The sequence below is a fragment of the Cololabis saira genome, chromosome 7 (assembly GCF_033807715.1).
Source record: "Cololabis saira isolate AMF1-May2022 chromosome 7, fColSai1.1, whole genome shotgun sequence".
Classification (NCBI taxonomy): domain Eukaryota; kingdom Metazoa; phylum Chordata; class Actinopteri; order Beloniformes; family Belonidae; genus Cololabis; species Cololabis saira.
Genome location: NC_084593.1, coordinates 26,442,978 through 26,458,435, shown reverse-complemented (window position 1 = coordinate 26,458,435; position 15,458 = coordinate 26,442,978). Strand labels below are relative to the sequence as shown.

The following is a 15,458-nucleotide window of genomic DNA, read 5'->3' as shown; positions in this document are numbered from 1 at the left end:
AGGGATGGCAACTGCTCCATCAAACAACAGTCTGGGTTTTCTTCTATGACAAAATCTCACACCCAAAATGATGATGATGAAGGTCAGAAAGAAGGTGGAGACGGAAACCAGAGCGATGATCAGATAAGATGTTAGTTTGGAATTCTTCTCATCATAATAAATATCCTTCAGTTCTGGCACCTCAGCCAAGTTATCAGAAATCAATAAATACAGGGAACATGTGGCAGACAGAGAGGGTTGTCCGTTATCTTTCACTGCTACAATAAGATTCTGTTTCATGCTGTCAGATTCTGAAATGTCCCGCTGGATCCTGATCTCTCCGCTGTGGAGACCAATACTGAAAAGTCCAGGATCAGTGGATTTGATGATATGATAGGACAACCAGGCGTTCTGTCCGGAATCTGCGTCCACTGCTATCACTTTGGACACCAGAGAGCCTCCATGTGCAGCTTTGGGGACCAGCTCGGTCATGAAGGAGCTGCCCTCTGGGGCGGGGTACAGTATCTGAGGAGAGTTGTCGTTCACATCTGATATAAACATACTGACGGTCACGTTGCTGCTGAGGGGAGGAGATCCGTTGTCTCTGGCCATCACTTGAACTTTAAAACTCCTGAACTGTTCATAATCAAACGATCTCACAGCGTGGATCACCCCCGTGTCTCCATTAACAGATACATAGGAGGACACCCGGGCACCGTTCACCTCACCAGGTAACAGAGAATAAATCACTGTACCGTTTTGTCTCCAGTCGGGGTCTCGAGCACTAACGGAACATAAAGTGGAGCCAGGTTTGTTATTTTCAGTTACATATGCGCTGTAGGGCTGTTCCTCAAACACAGGTGGGTTGTCGTTGATGTCAGCTACAGATAACTGAACAGTTTTAGAGGAGGACAGAGGTGGAGAGCCCTCATCAGTAGCAGTGATTGTAATGTTGTAATCAGACACTAGTTCACGGTCCAGTTGTCCTGTGGTCACCAGAGCATAATAGTTTTTAATGGAAGGAACCAACTTAAAGGGGACGTTTTGCTGAATGGAGCAGCGGACCTGTCGATTCTTCTCAGTATCTCTGTCTTGTACATTTATAATTCCCACCTCTGTACCTGATGCCTCATTCTCAGGAAATGGGTTAAAAAGTGATTTCAGAAATATAACTGGAGCATTATCGTTTACATCAGTGATATCAATAATCACCTTCGTTTCTGAGGAAAGGCCATAACCATCTTTAGCTGCAATCATCACTTCATATTTAGATCCCTCTTCATAATCTATGTCACCTATTACAAATATTTCTCCAGTTTTGTCATCAAGTGAAAAAAGCCTTCGTGATTTATCAGAAAGTCGACTAAATTCATATGTAACTTCTCCATTTGCACCTTCATCTGCATCAGACGCACTTACTCTGATAACGGGGGTGTTCAAAGGGCAGTTTTCTGGTAAACTAGCTGTATATACACTCTCTGTAAACAACGGGGCGTTATCATTAGCATCAAGAACAATGACATGTATGACCACAGTCCCGGATCTCTGAGGAGATCCACCATCTACGGCTGTCAGCGATAATTTCAATTCCTGCTGCTCCTCCCGATCTAACTCTTTATCAAGAACCAGCTCCCCATATTTTATACCAGCATTTCCTGTCTGAATACTTAACACAAAGTGGGGATTTTGTTGCAAAACATAGCTCTGAACAGAGTTCTGGCCTATGTCTGCATCGTGTGCTGCGTTAATGCGATATCGAGCTCCCTTGTCTGCCGACTCTCTAATTTCCAGCTTTATCGCATTCTTTTGGAAGATCGGAGCGTTGTCATTAATGTCCTGCACCTGTAGTGATAAGCGATGCAACTCCAGAGGATTTTCTAACAGTAGGTCGAATTTGAGAACACATGTAGGCTTTTCTCCGCAGAGCTCCTCTCTGTCTATTCGTCCTGCAACGAACACATCTCCGCTTCTGAGGTTTATTCCACAATACTCTTTGTCGCTTCCTTCCATGTCGACACGAGCCTTACGAGTAGACATTCTCCCAACCTCCAATCCAAGATCCTTAGCGATATTCCCAATTACAGATCCGTCTTTTAGTTCCTCCTGTATGGAGTAGCTAAGGTCTCCGTGTGCGTAGTGCATCACAAAAAACACAAAGAGCAAGCTGCAGCTTGCATGCAGCTTTCCAGCATACAGCATCTTTTGGCAGCGGCTCACAGTAAAATAATTTTTTTTCAAGAAATAAAACAATATTTTTAGTTGAGTAGATGCGCAGTGAATCGGTTGTCCCCCGTGTTGTATAAAAGAGACTGCACAAGGCGAGCCTAATAATGGGTGGTTTAAAAGAAGAGGTTGGATGTTTTACTCCTGAGCTGGTCTATAGTGACACCATGAGTACATATGAGATAACTGAACAACTGAAGAGAAATTCTGCCTGCGCTGAGCTCGTTGGTCGAATAAAATCATATGTTACTATTAATAAAGTAAATAAGGCGTCTTATATTTAACGTTATCCCTAACGTCATATGTTCATTGTTATGACTATAAATAAATCTTCCAACCAGCAACTTAACACAACTCGACTTCTTCTGTTTAACACAAAGTATTTCACCATCTTGTAAGGATTAAATGACAAACATACAACGTTTCCTTACTCGGATAAGGAGTAATGCATTTTTCAAAATAAATCTGGAAATATTTTTGCTCTAGTCGTTGGAAAAAATAAAGAGATGATAAAACAAAAGGTGAAAGCAAAACGAGAGTGTGAGCAAATCCCATTTGATTGAAACAAAAGTTTGAAATTGTTTTACCGTGCAAAACCGGATGCAAACACTTCATACTGTAAAATAAAGTTAATACAACCCCGAAATGCTTTAAACAAAGCAACTGAATTTATTTTTTCTATTTTTATTTTGTTCTTTGACATGTTTTGCCTTCCTTACCGAACTGATTAAATCTATCAGTTTACTGAAGACAAAGATTACTTGTTCACTCCAATTTCAACTCCTGGTAATCTTTCATTAAAAATACTAAGAGGATTGTACTGAAAAATTCAAAGCCATAAAACGGAACACGATGGTCAGCATCGTCCTGAAAGGGCATCAAAGTAATGTGAAACTTTGTAAAATAAAAGAGAGTGATGACGGTACCACACAGCTATGAATAAGAGAGGTTCAGCACCTCGGACAGAGGCATATCAACAAAGCTCAAGATCCATCCATCCACATCAAAAACAGGTTATATTTTAATGAACTGGATTTATAGGAAAATCTATGATATATAAACTGTAAAGAACTTTGAGAGATGTGTAATGAAGAGTATAAATATACTCTATCTATTGGTCTGGGACCTTTTTTATGCAATACAAAAAAGTTTGCCAATGTTGTGTAAAAGTGAAGGCTGTTTCTAATTGTATGTACACATAGGTTACTATCTCTTTTGATTCTGTGTATAATAAAGGGATATTAATAAATGTAAAAAAAATTGCATTTTGCTCTTAACATTAACCTACACATCATAGTAAATTAAGACATTAGACAAAGGACAAATAATATAATATAATATTGCAATATAATAATATAAAGGACAAAAAAAGCATGTGTGGTAATTAAACTGTACTTCCAAAAATGTATTAAAGGATTAAGAAATATATTAAAAATGAATGACTATTCTAATATGAAAAAAAGCCAATACAAATGTAGACAACAGGTCAATACATAAAAACCTTGGTGATATGGCACAGTATTATTTTTCTTTTTATGTTTCTCTAAAAATGCTGACAAATACTAAGAGAGGATATTTGCCTACCTCATAAGACGTATTGCTGACTCCAACTGTTTCACCAAAGTCTGTTAGACTTTTTTTCAGTGTCTGGTCAGCAGGAAGCGTGTTGTCATTGTAAGATGAAACAAACTTAAAGTCACTGGTTCTGGATCCTGTCGTCAGGTAGGCGTCATAATTGTAAGTGCTGCGTAAAGTTCCTGTGCCGTCAACATCTGCGTAATTAGGAGGGAGATAAGCACCAGGGATGGCAACTGCTCCATCAAACAACAGTCTGGGTTTTCTCCTGCGACAAAATCTCACACCCAAAATAATGATGATGAAGGTCAGAAAGAAGGTGGAGACAGAAACCAGCGCGATGATCAGATAAGATGTTAGTTTGGAATTCTTCTCATCATAAGAAATATCCTTCAGTTCTGGCACCTCAGCCAAGTTATCAGAAATCAGTAAATAGATGGAACATGTGGCAGACAGAGAGGGTTGTCCGTTGTCTTTCACTGCTACAATAAGATTCTGTTTCATGCTGTCAGATTCAGAAATGTCCCGCTGGATCCTGATCTCTCCGCTGTGGAGACCAATACTGAAAAGTCCTGCATCAGTGGATTTCATGATATGATAGGACAACCAGGCGTTCTGTCCGGAATCTGCGTCCACTGCTATCACTTTGGACACCAGAGAGCCTCCATGTGCAGCTTTGGGGACCAGCTCGGTCATGAAGGAGCTGCCCTCTGGGGCGGGGTACAGTATCTGAGGAGAGTTGTCGTTCACATCTGATATAAACACACTGACGGTCACGTTGCTGCTGAGGGGAGGAGATCCGTTGTCTCTGGCCATCACGTGAACTTTAAAACTCCTGAACTGCTCATAATCAAACGATCTCACAGCGTGGATCACCCCCGTGTCTCCATTAACAGATACATAGGAGGACACCCGGGCACCGTTCACCTCACCAGGTAACAGAGAATAAATCACTGTACCGTTTTGTCTCCAGTCGGGGTCTCGAGCACTAACGGAACATAAAGTGGAACCAGGTTTGTTATTTTCAGTCACATATGCGCTGTAGGACTGTTCCTCAAACACAGGTGTGTTGTCGTTGATGTCAGCTACAGATAACTGAACAGTTTTGGAGGAGGACAGAGGTGGAGAGCCCTCATCAGTAGCAGTGATTGTAATGTTGTAATCAGACACTAGTTCACGGTCCAGTTGTCCTGTGGTCACCAGTGAATAATAGTTTTTAATGGAAGGAACCAACTTAAAGGGGACGTTTTCTTGAATGGAGCAGCGGACCTGTCCGTTCCTCTCAGAGTCTCTGTCCTGCACGTTAATTATGCCCACCTCTTTACCAGGTGACACGTTTTCAGGTATGGAATTAGTCAAAGATTTTAGAAATAAACCGGGAACATTGTCATTTATGTCTATAACTTCGATTATTAAAGTTGCATATGATGCCAATCCCAAGCCATCTTTAGCGCTGATCTGGATTTCATAAGACGGTTCCTTTTCAAAATCAGTATTTCCAGCCACTTTAACTTCCCCAGTTTTGGCATCAAGAATAAACACTTGGTTTTCGTCAGAAACGTGGTCTAATCCATAAGTAATCTCGCCGTTAACTCCTTCATCAGCATCCGTAGCATTAACTGTAACCACCAACGTATCGATGGCAGTGTTTTCAGGCAGACTGGCTTTATAGACAGTCTGAGTAAACACTGGAGCATTATCATTAGCGTCCAAAACGGTGACGCGTATAACTCCAGAGCCTGATTTCCTTGGAGAGCCACCATCAAATGCTGTGAGCAACAATATAATCTCTCTTTTGTCCTCCCTGTCTAACTCGTTATCCAAGACTAATTCACCATATTTTCTTCCAACTCCCTTTGCATTGATATTCATTTTAAAATATTCATTTTGCTGAAGTGAGTAGCCCTGAACAGCATTTTCTCCGATGTCGCCATCATGCGCCTCATCCAGAAGAAAACGTGCACCCTTGACAGTCGATTCCCGAATTTCTAATTTAAGAAATTCCTCCTTAAATTGTGGCGAATTATCGTTGATGTCTTGGACATGGATGTTAATACGATGTAGTTCTAAAGGATTTTCCAAGACAAGTTCCTGTTTTACGACACAGGATGGTTTTTTTGCACAAAGCCCTTCTCTATCAAGCCTTTCCTGTAAAATCAAATCTTCGTTATTTAGATTAACGCTGCAGTACTTAGCACTGTTATCCGCCGTAATACGGACTTTACGAGTTGAAAGGGTACCCAGGTCAAGTCCAAGATCCTTTGCGATATTTCCAATTACAGTTCCTCTCTTCATCTCTTCCGGAACAGAATAGCTCACATCTCCATTGACCAAGCTGACAGCAAGAAAAAGAAAAGCAAGCCACCAATGAGGAACAAATGTCCTGTGCTCCATCGTTACTGGGAGAAGGATACTTTTTTTACTCTAATACTTAGTAAATCAAATATATCCACGATGAATTCATGATTTCTTCTAATGGGCAAAAAAAAAGCCTACCATCAGTCACAATTCCACGGCAGCAGTGCAATACGTATACAAAGGCTTTTAAATCGCTGACACCAAAGGGAGGAGAAAAGTGGTGACTTCTCGTTTACTGGTACATACACCCTGAGTATTTGTTCAGCTACAACAAGGCTTTATTTAACATTTGTTATGGTTGTTTAAAATGGACAATCCTTGTCTAAAAACTAAAAAAATACTGAGTCAGAACATCCTTATCCCCACATGAACTTGGAAGATGAACATTTATACATAAAATATTTACCATTTAAAAACAGCATATTTCTAAATTTGAAAGGTGGTAAATAAGGCGTATTTCAAAGGCTCCTATCATATTTATCAAGCGTTTTTCTTTTTTCCGCTAAAGAGAACTGATGTTGGGATAGCTTTATGTTGTCATTGACGAAATGTATTCCACATTTTTCAGTTTTATATTGTTATTCCTTATGGAGAATATAGTTCTTGATGAAATTGAGTTGCTCTAAAAAATAAATTTCGTTCATTCAACCATGAATAAATAATATTGTTCCCGTATTAACAAAATTGAAATAGCTTTGTAACATTTTTACAATTAAGATGTCATTTACACCATCACTTGCCTGTCATACTTAAAGAATGGAAACTCATATTTCAAATCGCAATCTTTGCAGATGGTCTCTAATGAAAGAACTTGAACCTGTTCTTGGTTTCATCCAAATAGATCACACCAGATCGCAGGGCTAAAACAGAAACACTGTCAACCATGCATGCTCAGATACTGGAAAAATAAAAACAAGATATCAACGTCCGATCTTTGGACTTTGGGAGAAAGCTAAAACACAAAAGAAACGTGCAGATTGAGAACAAACTCCAGGCATAATATTTCACAAACAGATTCACCCCTCAGGCATGAACTTCCTCCCATTCTGTAAACTCATTGTACCATGCTGTAGAATGATTATCACTGCCACCAATGGATATTTTGCATACAATAAAATACTCATAACACTGGGATAAGATCAACATAGAGTTATGGAAATAGTAACAGTAATGGTCATCTGGATTTATGTTGTTTGACTTGTGAAAAAAAATGTTTGAAATGATCACAACTTAATTCTAAATTATGTTCTCTGAATTTAAGCTGTAGAATTTGATATGGCATTTCAAAACAATGCTGGTATCTCCAAAATAAAACTTGAATACTTTCATAAAGTTGTGTATATTAAAATCTAAGGGTAATAGTTAACCATATGAATAAAAAAAAATGCCCATAAAACATAATAGCATCACTTCTGATAGAAAATACTATACACCAAAAAACTAAATACGTATTTAAAAAGAACAAAAACAAAATACTGTATGATGTCTGCATGCATAGCTGATTTAAAACAAATGTAATTGTCTTATTACTTTAGCTTTTATGCTTGCAGTCGCGAGTCCTCGGAAAACACTGACAAAAGGTTAATGGAACCAACGACTCATGTGGACGTATTCAATAAAAAAATCAACAACAGTAGCTGTACGAGGAGAGAAAAAAGGTATATGGAAAAACAAAAAGAAGAAAACAGCATGATAACTTACAAACAAATACAGCGATCCATAATGTCAGACTGAACGCATTAACATGAAAAACATGAAAGACTGAAAGTGTTGGGCCGCCAAGATCAGTTTAAAAGCCAGAACTTTTATGCCATCAGAATATACAGAGATTAATCCTAAACTTGGACAAATGAGAATGCTTATGTTTAAGCCTTGTATCATGTGTGGTGAAGAGAATATTTTTGACAGAAAAAGACAAAGTGACCCTACCTCAGGAGAAATCTTAACATCCCCAAAGGCATCGGCAAAGTCAGACAGGCTTTTCTTCATCGTCTGGTCAGCAGGAAGCGTGTTGTCATTGTAAGATGAAACAAACTTAAAGTCACTGGTTCTGGATCCTGTTGTCAGGTAGGCGTCATAATTGTAAGTGCTGCGTAAAGTTCCTGTGCCGTCAACATCTGCGTAATTAGGAGGGAGATAAGCACCAGGGATGGCAACTGCTCCATCAAACAACAGTCTGGGTTTTCTTCTATGACAAAATCTCACACCCAGAATGATGATGATGAAGGTCAGAAAGAAGGTGGAGACAGAAACCAGCGCGATGATCAGATAAGAAGTTAGTTTAGAATTCTTCTCATCATAAGAAATATCCTTCAGTTCTGGCACCTCAGCCAAGTTATCAGAAATCAGTAAATACAGCGAACATGTGGCAGACAGAGAGGGTTGTCCGTTATCTTTCACTGCTACAATAAGATTCTGTTTCATGCTGTCAGATTCTGAAATGTCCCGCTGGATCCTGATCTCTCCGCTGTGGAGACCAATACTGAAAAGTCCAGGATCAGTGGATTTGATGATATGATAGGACAACCAGGCGTTCTGTCCGGAATCTGCGTCCACTGCTATCACTTTGGACACCAGAGAGCCTCCATGTGCAGCTTTGGGGACCAGCTCGGTCATGAAGGAGCTGCCCTCTGGGGCGGGGTACAGTATCTGAGGAGAGTTGTCGTTCACATCTGATATAAACACACTGACGGTCACGTTGCTGCTGAGGGGAGGAGATCCGTTGTCTCTGGCCATCACGTGAACTTTAAAACTCCTGAACTGTTCATAATCAAACGATCTCACAGCGTGGATCACCCCCGTGTCTCCATTAACAGATACATAGGAGGACACCCGGGCACCGTTCACCTCACCAGGTAACAGAGAATAAATCACTGTACCGTTTTGTCTCCAGTCGGGGTCTCGAGCACTAACGGAACATAAAGTGGAGCCAGGTTTGTTATTTTCAGTCACATATGTGCTGTAGGACTGTTCCTCAAACACAGGTGGGTTGTCGTTGATGTCAGCTACAGATAACTGAACAGTTTTAGAGGAGGACAGAGGTGGAGAACCCTCATCAGTAGCAGTTATTGTAATGTTGTAATCAGACACTAGTTCACGGTCCAGTTGTCCTGTGGTCACCAGTGAATAATAGTTTTTAATAGAAGGAACCAACTTAAAGGGGACGTTTTGCTGAATGGAGCAACGGACCTGTCGGTTATTTCCAGAGTCTCTGTCCTGCACATTAATAATACCCACTTCAGTACCAGGTGACGCGTTTTCGGATATAGGGCTTGACAGAGATTTAAGGTGTATAACCGGAGCGTTATCATTTACGTCTGCGATTTCAATTATTAACGTTGCATAAGACGCCAACCCTAGACCATCTTTTGCACTAATTTGTATTTCATACAACGACGTTTTCTCATGATCAATGGTACCAGCAACTCTAACTTCTCCGGTTTTGGGATGTAAAGAAAACATGTTACTATTTTGACCTGATACGCGATTAAAAGCATAAATGACTTCACCATACTGCCCTTCGTCTGCATCGGTCGCGCTTACTGTAATCACCAATGTATCCAATCCAGAATTTTCCGGCAGATGCGTTTTGTAGACATCTTGGCTAAAAACTGGAACATTATCATTGGCATCCAGTACAGTGACTTGTATGACTATAGTACCTGATCTCTGAGGCGAGCCTCCATCAAATGCTGTAAGCAAAAACACTATCTCTTGTTTGTCTTCCCTGTCCAACTCTTTGTCTAGAACAAGCTCACACAATTTTCCTCCCCCATCTTTAGTGTTTACGTTTAATTTAAAATGATCATTCTTCTGAAGGGTGTAAGACTGCACAGCATTTTCTCCGATGTCCTCATCATGGGCCTCGTCCAATGAAAAACGTGCACCTTTAACAGCCGATTCCTGAATTTCGATCTTGAGCAAATCCTCATGGAAAATGGGTGAATTATCATTGATGTCTTGAATCAGGATATTAATACGATGGAGTTCCAACGGATTTTCCAGCACAAGTTCTTGTTTTAGAACACATGACGCCCTTTTCCCACAAAGCATTTCTCTGTCAATCCTCTCCTGTACAAACAGCTCTCCGGTATTGATGTTTACACTAAAGTAGTGAACGTTGTCCTCCGAGTCAATGCGCGCGTTGCGAGAAACCAACCGGCCTAAATCAATCCCCAGATCCTTTGCTATATTTCCGACTGCAGAGCCTCTTTTCATTTCCTCCGGAATGGAGTAGCTCACGTCTCCACTGACGAGATGAAGAGCGAGACAATAAGCGAAGCAGAGATGAGCAAGTATAATATGTCCCATTACTGCATCAGCAATAAGACAATTTGAGTTTACAATAAAATAAAAATACTAGGGGTAGTCCAGTCTGGTAGAAAATGTTTTTTTGTCTGCAAGGATTGCGATCCAGTGGAGCCGAACACTTATCAGCTTCTACATTTATTGAAGTATATGGGCGGAGAGTATGATATATCCTCATCCAAAAGTACACACTGACCCCTTGAGTACTTTCTGAGGTATAACACTGGAAAGAAAAGGCTCTTCAAAATAAATAAATATTAAAAAATCGTTGAATAAGTGGCATAATTTAAAACTCCAGATATATTTGCCGTGAATGTAAGAATCACAAAATTATATAATTTTTGTTCGATACTGATTCAGAAAACAAACAAAATAAAAAATGCACCTTTTATTCAGCTATATGTAATGTTAAAGAGCATACCACAGAAAATATAACTCGTGAACAACAATGCAAAAATTAAAAAAACAACCTTGAAATATTAATTGAAAAAAGTACTGAACTTTTTCTACTTTCTCGTACTGAACTACTTTTATTTTCATTCCACTGTAGATAGATAGATAGATAGATGGATAGATGGATAGATGGATAGATGGATAGATGGATAGATGGATAGATGGATAGATGGATAGATGGATAGATAGATCATTTTAAAAGACACTCATACCTATGCTCCCAAAACTGAGACATGCAGCGTGTGGCACTGTACATAATGTTCACCAGTACCACAACAATTTGATTATCGGAATAATTTAACCGACAGATAAAACTGTACATTACATTTCTCAAAACAGATTGCAGCGTTTTCACTCCAGCACTCACAAACATCTCACTCGTGCTCATCCATCTGGGCCTTTTTAACAGTATCCTCAGAGCATCATTGTATGCCACTTGCAGTCTCTGAAGGCTGGCTTTTTTATAGTTCGGCCACAGATGTGCAGTGTACAGAGGTGAACAATAAGCTTTGAACAGAGTCAACTTCACCCCAACAGTATAACAACCAAATTTAGGTGACAATACATTTGCTTGCACATACAATACGACACTCATGATAAATGTCCTCGTCATCTGTCAGTTGATCTGTGATCACATGGACAAGATATTTCACTTCACTAGGGATATTCAGAACATTACCTGACAGTTTAAAGTCAGGAAAAGTCAAATGTCTATGTTCCATGGTTCTGCAGATCATAATAACATTTTTTGACTCGTTGTACTTTACATCCTGTTGCTCCCCATACACAGAACACCCAATAAGGAGCTGCTGCAGACCAGCTCAGCTCGGGCTAAAAATCCCACAATCATCTGCGTACATAAGATGGTTCATCACTTTACTGCCAACCATACAGCCAGTTCTACATAAGCTTAATTTATTTGATAAATCGTTCATGTATAAATTAAATAAAATAGGAGATAAGATGTTCTCCTGTCTTACTCCATTACTGACATGAAATGGAGCAGACATACAGTTGTCCCATTTAACCTGCATGGTCTGTTGGGCATACAGCACCAATAGGACAGAATTCTGACTATATAATTAGGGACACCTGCTGCACCCAATTTGTTTTAATAATTTCCCATGATTCACCTGATCAAATGCCTTAGACGCATCTAAAAAACACATACAAATTGAGTCATTTTTTCTCTTATAGTTACTCAGCAATTCCTTTAAAACATATATACACATATCCGTACCGTGTCTCGGTTTAAAACCAAATTGATTATCTGTACAAATAATCAATTCATTGATCCTCTCCAGGAGAATTTGTTCAACAACTTTCGACAATATATTAGAAAGAGCGATAGGTCTATAGTTATTTGAGCAACCCACTTTTCCTGCTTTATCGTTAACCACAGGAACCAAAAGCACTGTCATCATAGAGTCTGGAAGAAACCAACTATGAAGGCAGTGAAGCATAGAGCAAGAAGAGGAGCCAATCTTGAGCTTGCAAATTTAAGATATTCAGCAGAGACAGAATCCATACCTGTTGTTTTATTAACTGATACGTTTTTAATCGCTTGAAAAACCTCATGAGACTTGATTGTATCCACATGTTCATGTACTTTCGTAAAAATATTGAAAATGTAACCAAAGATTTGGACATACCTGAGGAGAGCAGTTACCATCTCCAAACACATCAGCAAAGTCTGAGGGACTTTTCTTCAGAGTCTGGTCAGCAGGAAGCGTGTTGTCATTGTAAGATGAAACAAACTTAAAGTCACTGGTTCTGGATCCTGTTGTCAGGTAGGCGTCATAATTGTAAGTGCTGCGTAAAGTTCCTGTGCCGTCAACATCTGCGTAATTAGGAGGGAGATAAGCACCAGGGATGGCAACTGCTCCATCAAACAACAGTCTGGGTTTTCTTCTATGACAAAATCTGAGGCCCAAAATGATGATGATGAAGGTCAAAAAGAAGGTGGAGACAGAAACCAGCGCGATGATCAGATAAGATGTTAGTTTGGAATTCTTCTCATCATAAGAAATATCCTTCAGTTCTGGCACCTCAGCCAAGTTATCAGAAATCAGTAAATAGATGGAACATGTGGCAGACAGAGAGGGTTGTCCGTTATCTTTCACTGCGACAATAAGATTCTGTTTCATGCTGTCAGATTCTGAAATGTCCTGCTGGATCCTGATCTCTCCACTGTGGAGACCAATACTGAAAAGTCCAGGATCAGTAGATTTGATTATTTGATAGGACAACCAGGCGTTCTGTCCAGAATCTGCGTCCACTGCTATCACTTTGGACACCAGAGAGCCTCCATGTGCAGCTTTGGGGACCAGCTCGGTCATGAAGGAGCTGCCCTCTGGGGCGGGGTACAGTATCTGAGGAGAGTTGTCGTTCACATCTGATATAAACACATTGACGGTCACGTTGCTGCTGAGGGGAGGAGATCCGTTGTCTCTGGCCATCACGTGAACTTTAAAACTCCTGAACTGTTCATAATCAAACGATCTCACAGCGTGGATCACCCCCGTGTCTCCATTAACAGATACATAGGAGGACACCCGGGCACCGTTCACCTCACCAGGTAACAGAGAATAAATCACTGTACCGTTTTGTCTCCAGTCGGGGTCCCGAGCACTAACGGAACATAAAGTGGAGCCAGGTTTGTTATTTTCAGTCACATATGCGCTGTAGGACTGTTCCTCAAACACAGGTGGGTTGTCGTTGATGTCAGCTACAGATAACTGAACAGTTTTAGAGGAGGACAGAGGTGGAGAGCCCTCATCAGTAGCAGTGATTGTAATGTTGTAATCAGACACTAGTTCCCGGTCCAGTTGTCCTGTGGTCACCAGAGAATAGTAGTTTTTAATGGAAGGGACCAACTTAAAGGGGACATTTTGGTCAAAAGAGCAGTGGACCTTTCGGTTATTTCCAGAGTCTCTGTCCTGAATGTTTATGATGCCCACCTCTGTACCGGGTGAAATATTTTCAGGTACAGGGTTAGACAGAGATTTAAGGTATATAACTGGAGCATTATCATTTACATCAGTAATATCTATAATCAACTTTACTTCTGAAGAAAGACCATAACCATCTTTAGCTTCTACAATCACCTCATATTTCATTACCTCTTCATAATCTATGTCACCTGTTACAAAGATTTCTCCAGTTTTCTCATCAAGGGAAAACATCTTCTGAGATTTATCAGAAAGTCGACTGAATTCATACGTAATCTCTCCATTTACACCTTCATCTGCATCTGATGCACTTACTTTAATTACTGGGGTATTCAAAGGAGAGTTTTCTGGTAAACTAGCTGTATATACACTCTCTGTAAACAAGGGGGCGTTATCATTAGCATCAAGAACAATGACATGTATTACCACAGTCCCGGATCTCTGAGGAGATCCACCATCTACGGCTGTTAGCAATAATCTCATCTCCTGCTGTTCCTCTCTGTCTAACTCTTTATCCAAAACCAGTTCCCCATATTTACTGCCAACACTCGTCGTCTGAATACTGAATAAAAAGTGTTCATTTTTTTGTAAAATATAGCTCTGAACAGAATTCTGGCCTATGTCCGCATCTTGTGCTGCATTGATGCGATACCTAACTCCTTTGCTCGCTGACTCACGTATTTCCAACTTTATAATATCTTTAGGGAAAACTGGAGCATTGTCATTTATATCTTGCACTTGCAAGGACAGACGATGTACCTCCAAAGGATTTTCTAGAAGCAGGTCGAATTTGAGAACACACGTCGGCTTTTCTCCGCAGTGCTCCTCTCTGTCTATTCGTCCGTCAACAAACAAATCTCCGCTTCTCAGGTTTATTCCACAATACTGTTTGTTATTTCCTTCCAAGTCAACACGAGGTTTCCGAGAGGAAAGTCTCCCGAGCTCCAGACCCAGATCCTTAGCGATATTTCCTATAACAGATCCAGGCTTCAGTTCTTCTTGTACGGAATAGCTGAGGTCTCCTTGCGCACAGCGCATCCCAACAAAGACAAAGAATAAGCCAAGAACCAGCCGGTTATGCGTCATTGTAACAGAATGGTAGACAAGAGCCAGCACGTTTGCTTTTAGCATGAGATATACTAGTAACCCAAAATGTCCGATTAAATAATTTCTTTTCGCATCTTCAATCGTAGAAAACAGAGGAGGTTCCCAATAATGGGTAGTGTGCAAAGTGGGTTGAACAACTTCCGAGTCCTCCGCTGGTCTATAGTGACACCGTGAGTACAAATGCTACACAACAAGTGAACAAAAATAATGAGCATTTTCTCAAAACATCGCTAGAATAATCTTCGTATTTGTGTTAAACAAGCTCCTAAGTAAAGTGTCTCGTTTTAGACTAATCTACTTAGTATAGGACATATGAAAATGATAGCACAACTTAATGCTGATAATGCTTTACCACATATCCCTTTCTGCAGGTTGCATTAAAACATATTGTCAGTGTATTGGGTTTGTTTTTGATTATCTCTCATAACTATGTGTTTAATAAAATCTGGCTTTTGGAACAAAAAGTAGATTGGAACAACGTTGGTGAATGAAATTTACCAAAGT

General features: G+C 40.1%; 1 protein-coding gene across 4 annotated transcripts in view; it reads right to left on the bottom strand.

The window, feature by feature from the left end:
* LOC133446996 (protocadherin gamma-C5-like) overlaps positions 1–15,458 on the bottom strand; it is a 320,234-nt gene that overhangs the window by 276,575 nt on the left and 28,201 nt on the right. Inside the window, exon 1 of one of the 4 annotated variants that reach the window (XM_061725329.1) lies at positions 12,549–15,031. The exons of 2 other annotated variants lie outside the window; for them this stretch is intronic. In XM_061725329.1, the coding sequence (XP_061581313.1) occupies positions 12,549–14,978 (2,430 nt within the window). In that variant the 5' untranslated portion in view covers positions 14,979–15,031. Of the gene's footprint in view, positions 1–3,786; positions 6,172–12,548; positions 15,032–15,458 lie in introns of those variants that run through there. One more of the 4 variants, XM_061725354.1, reaches the window with a different exon arrangement.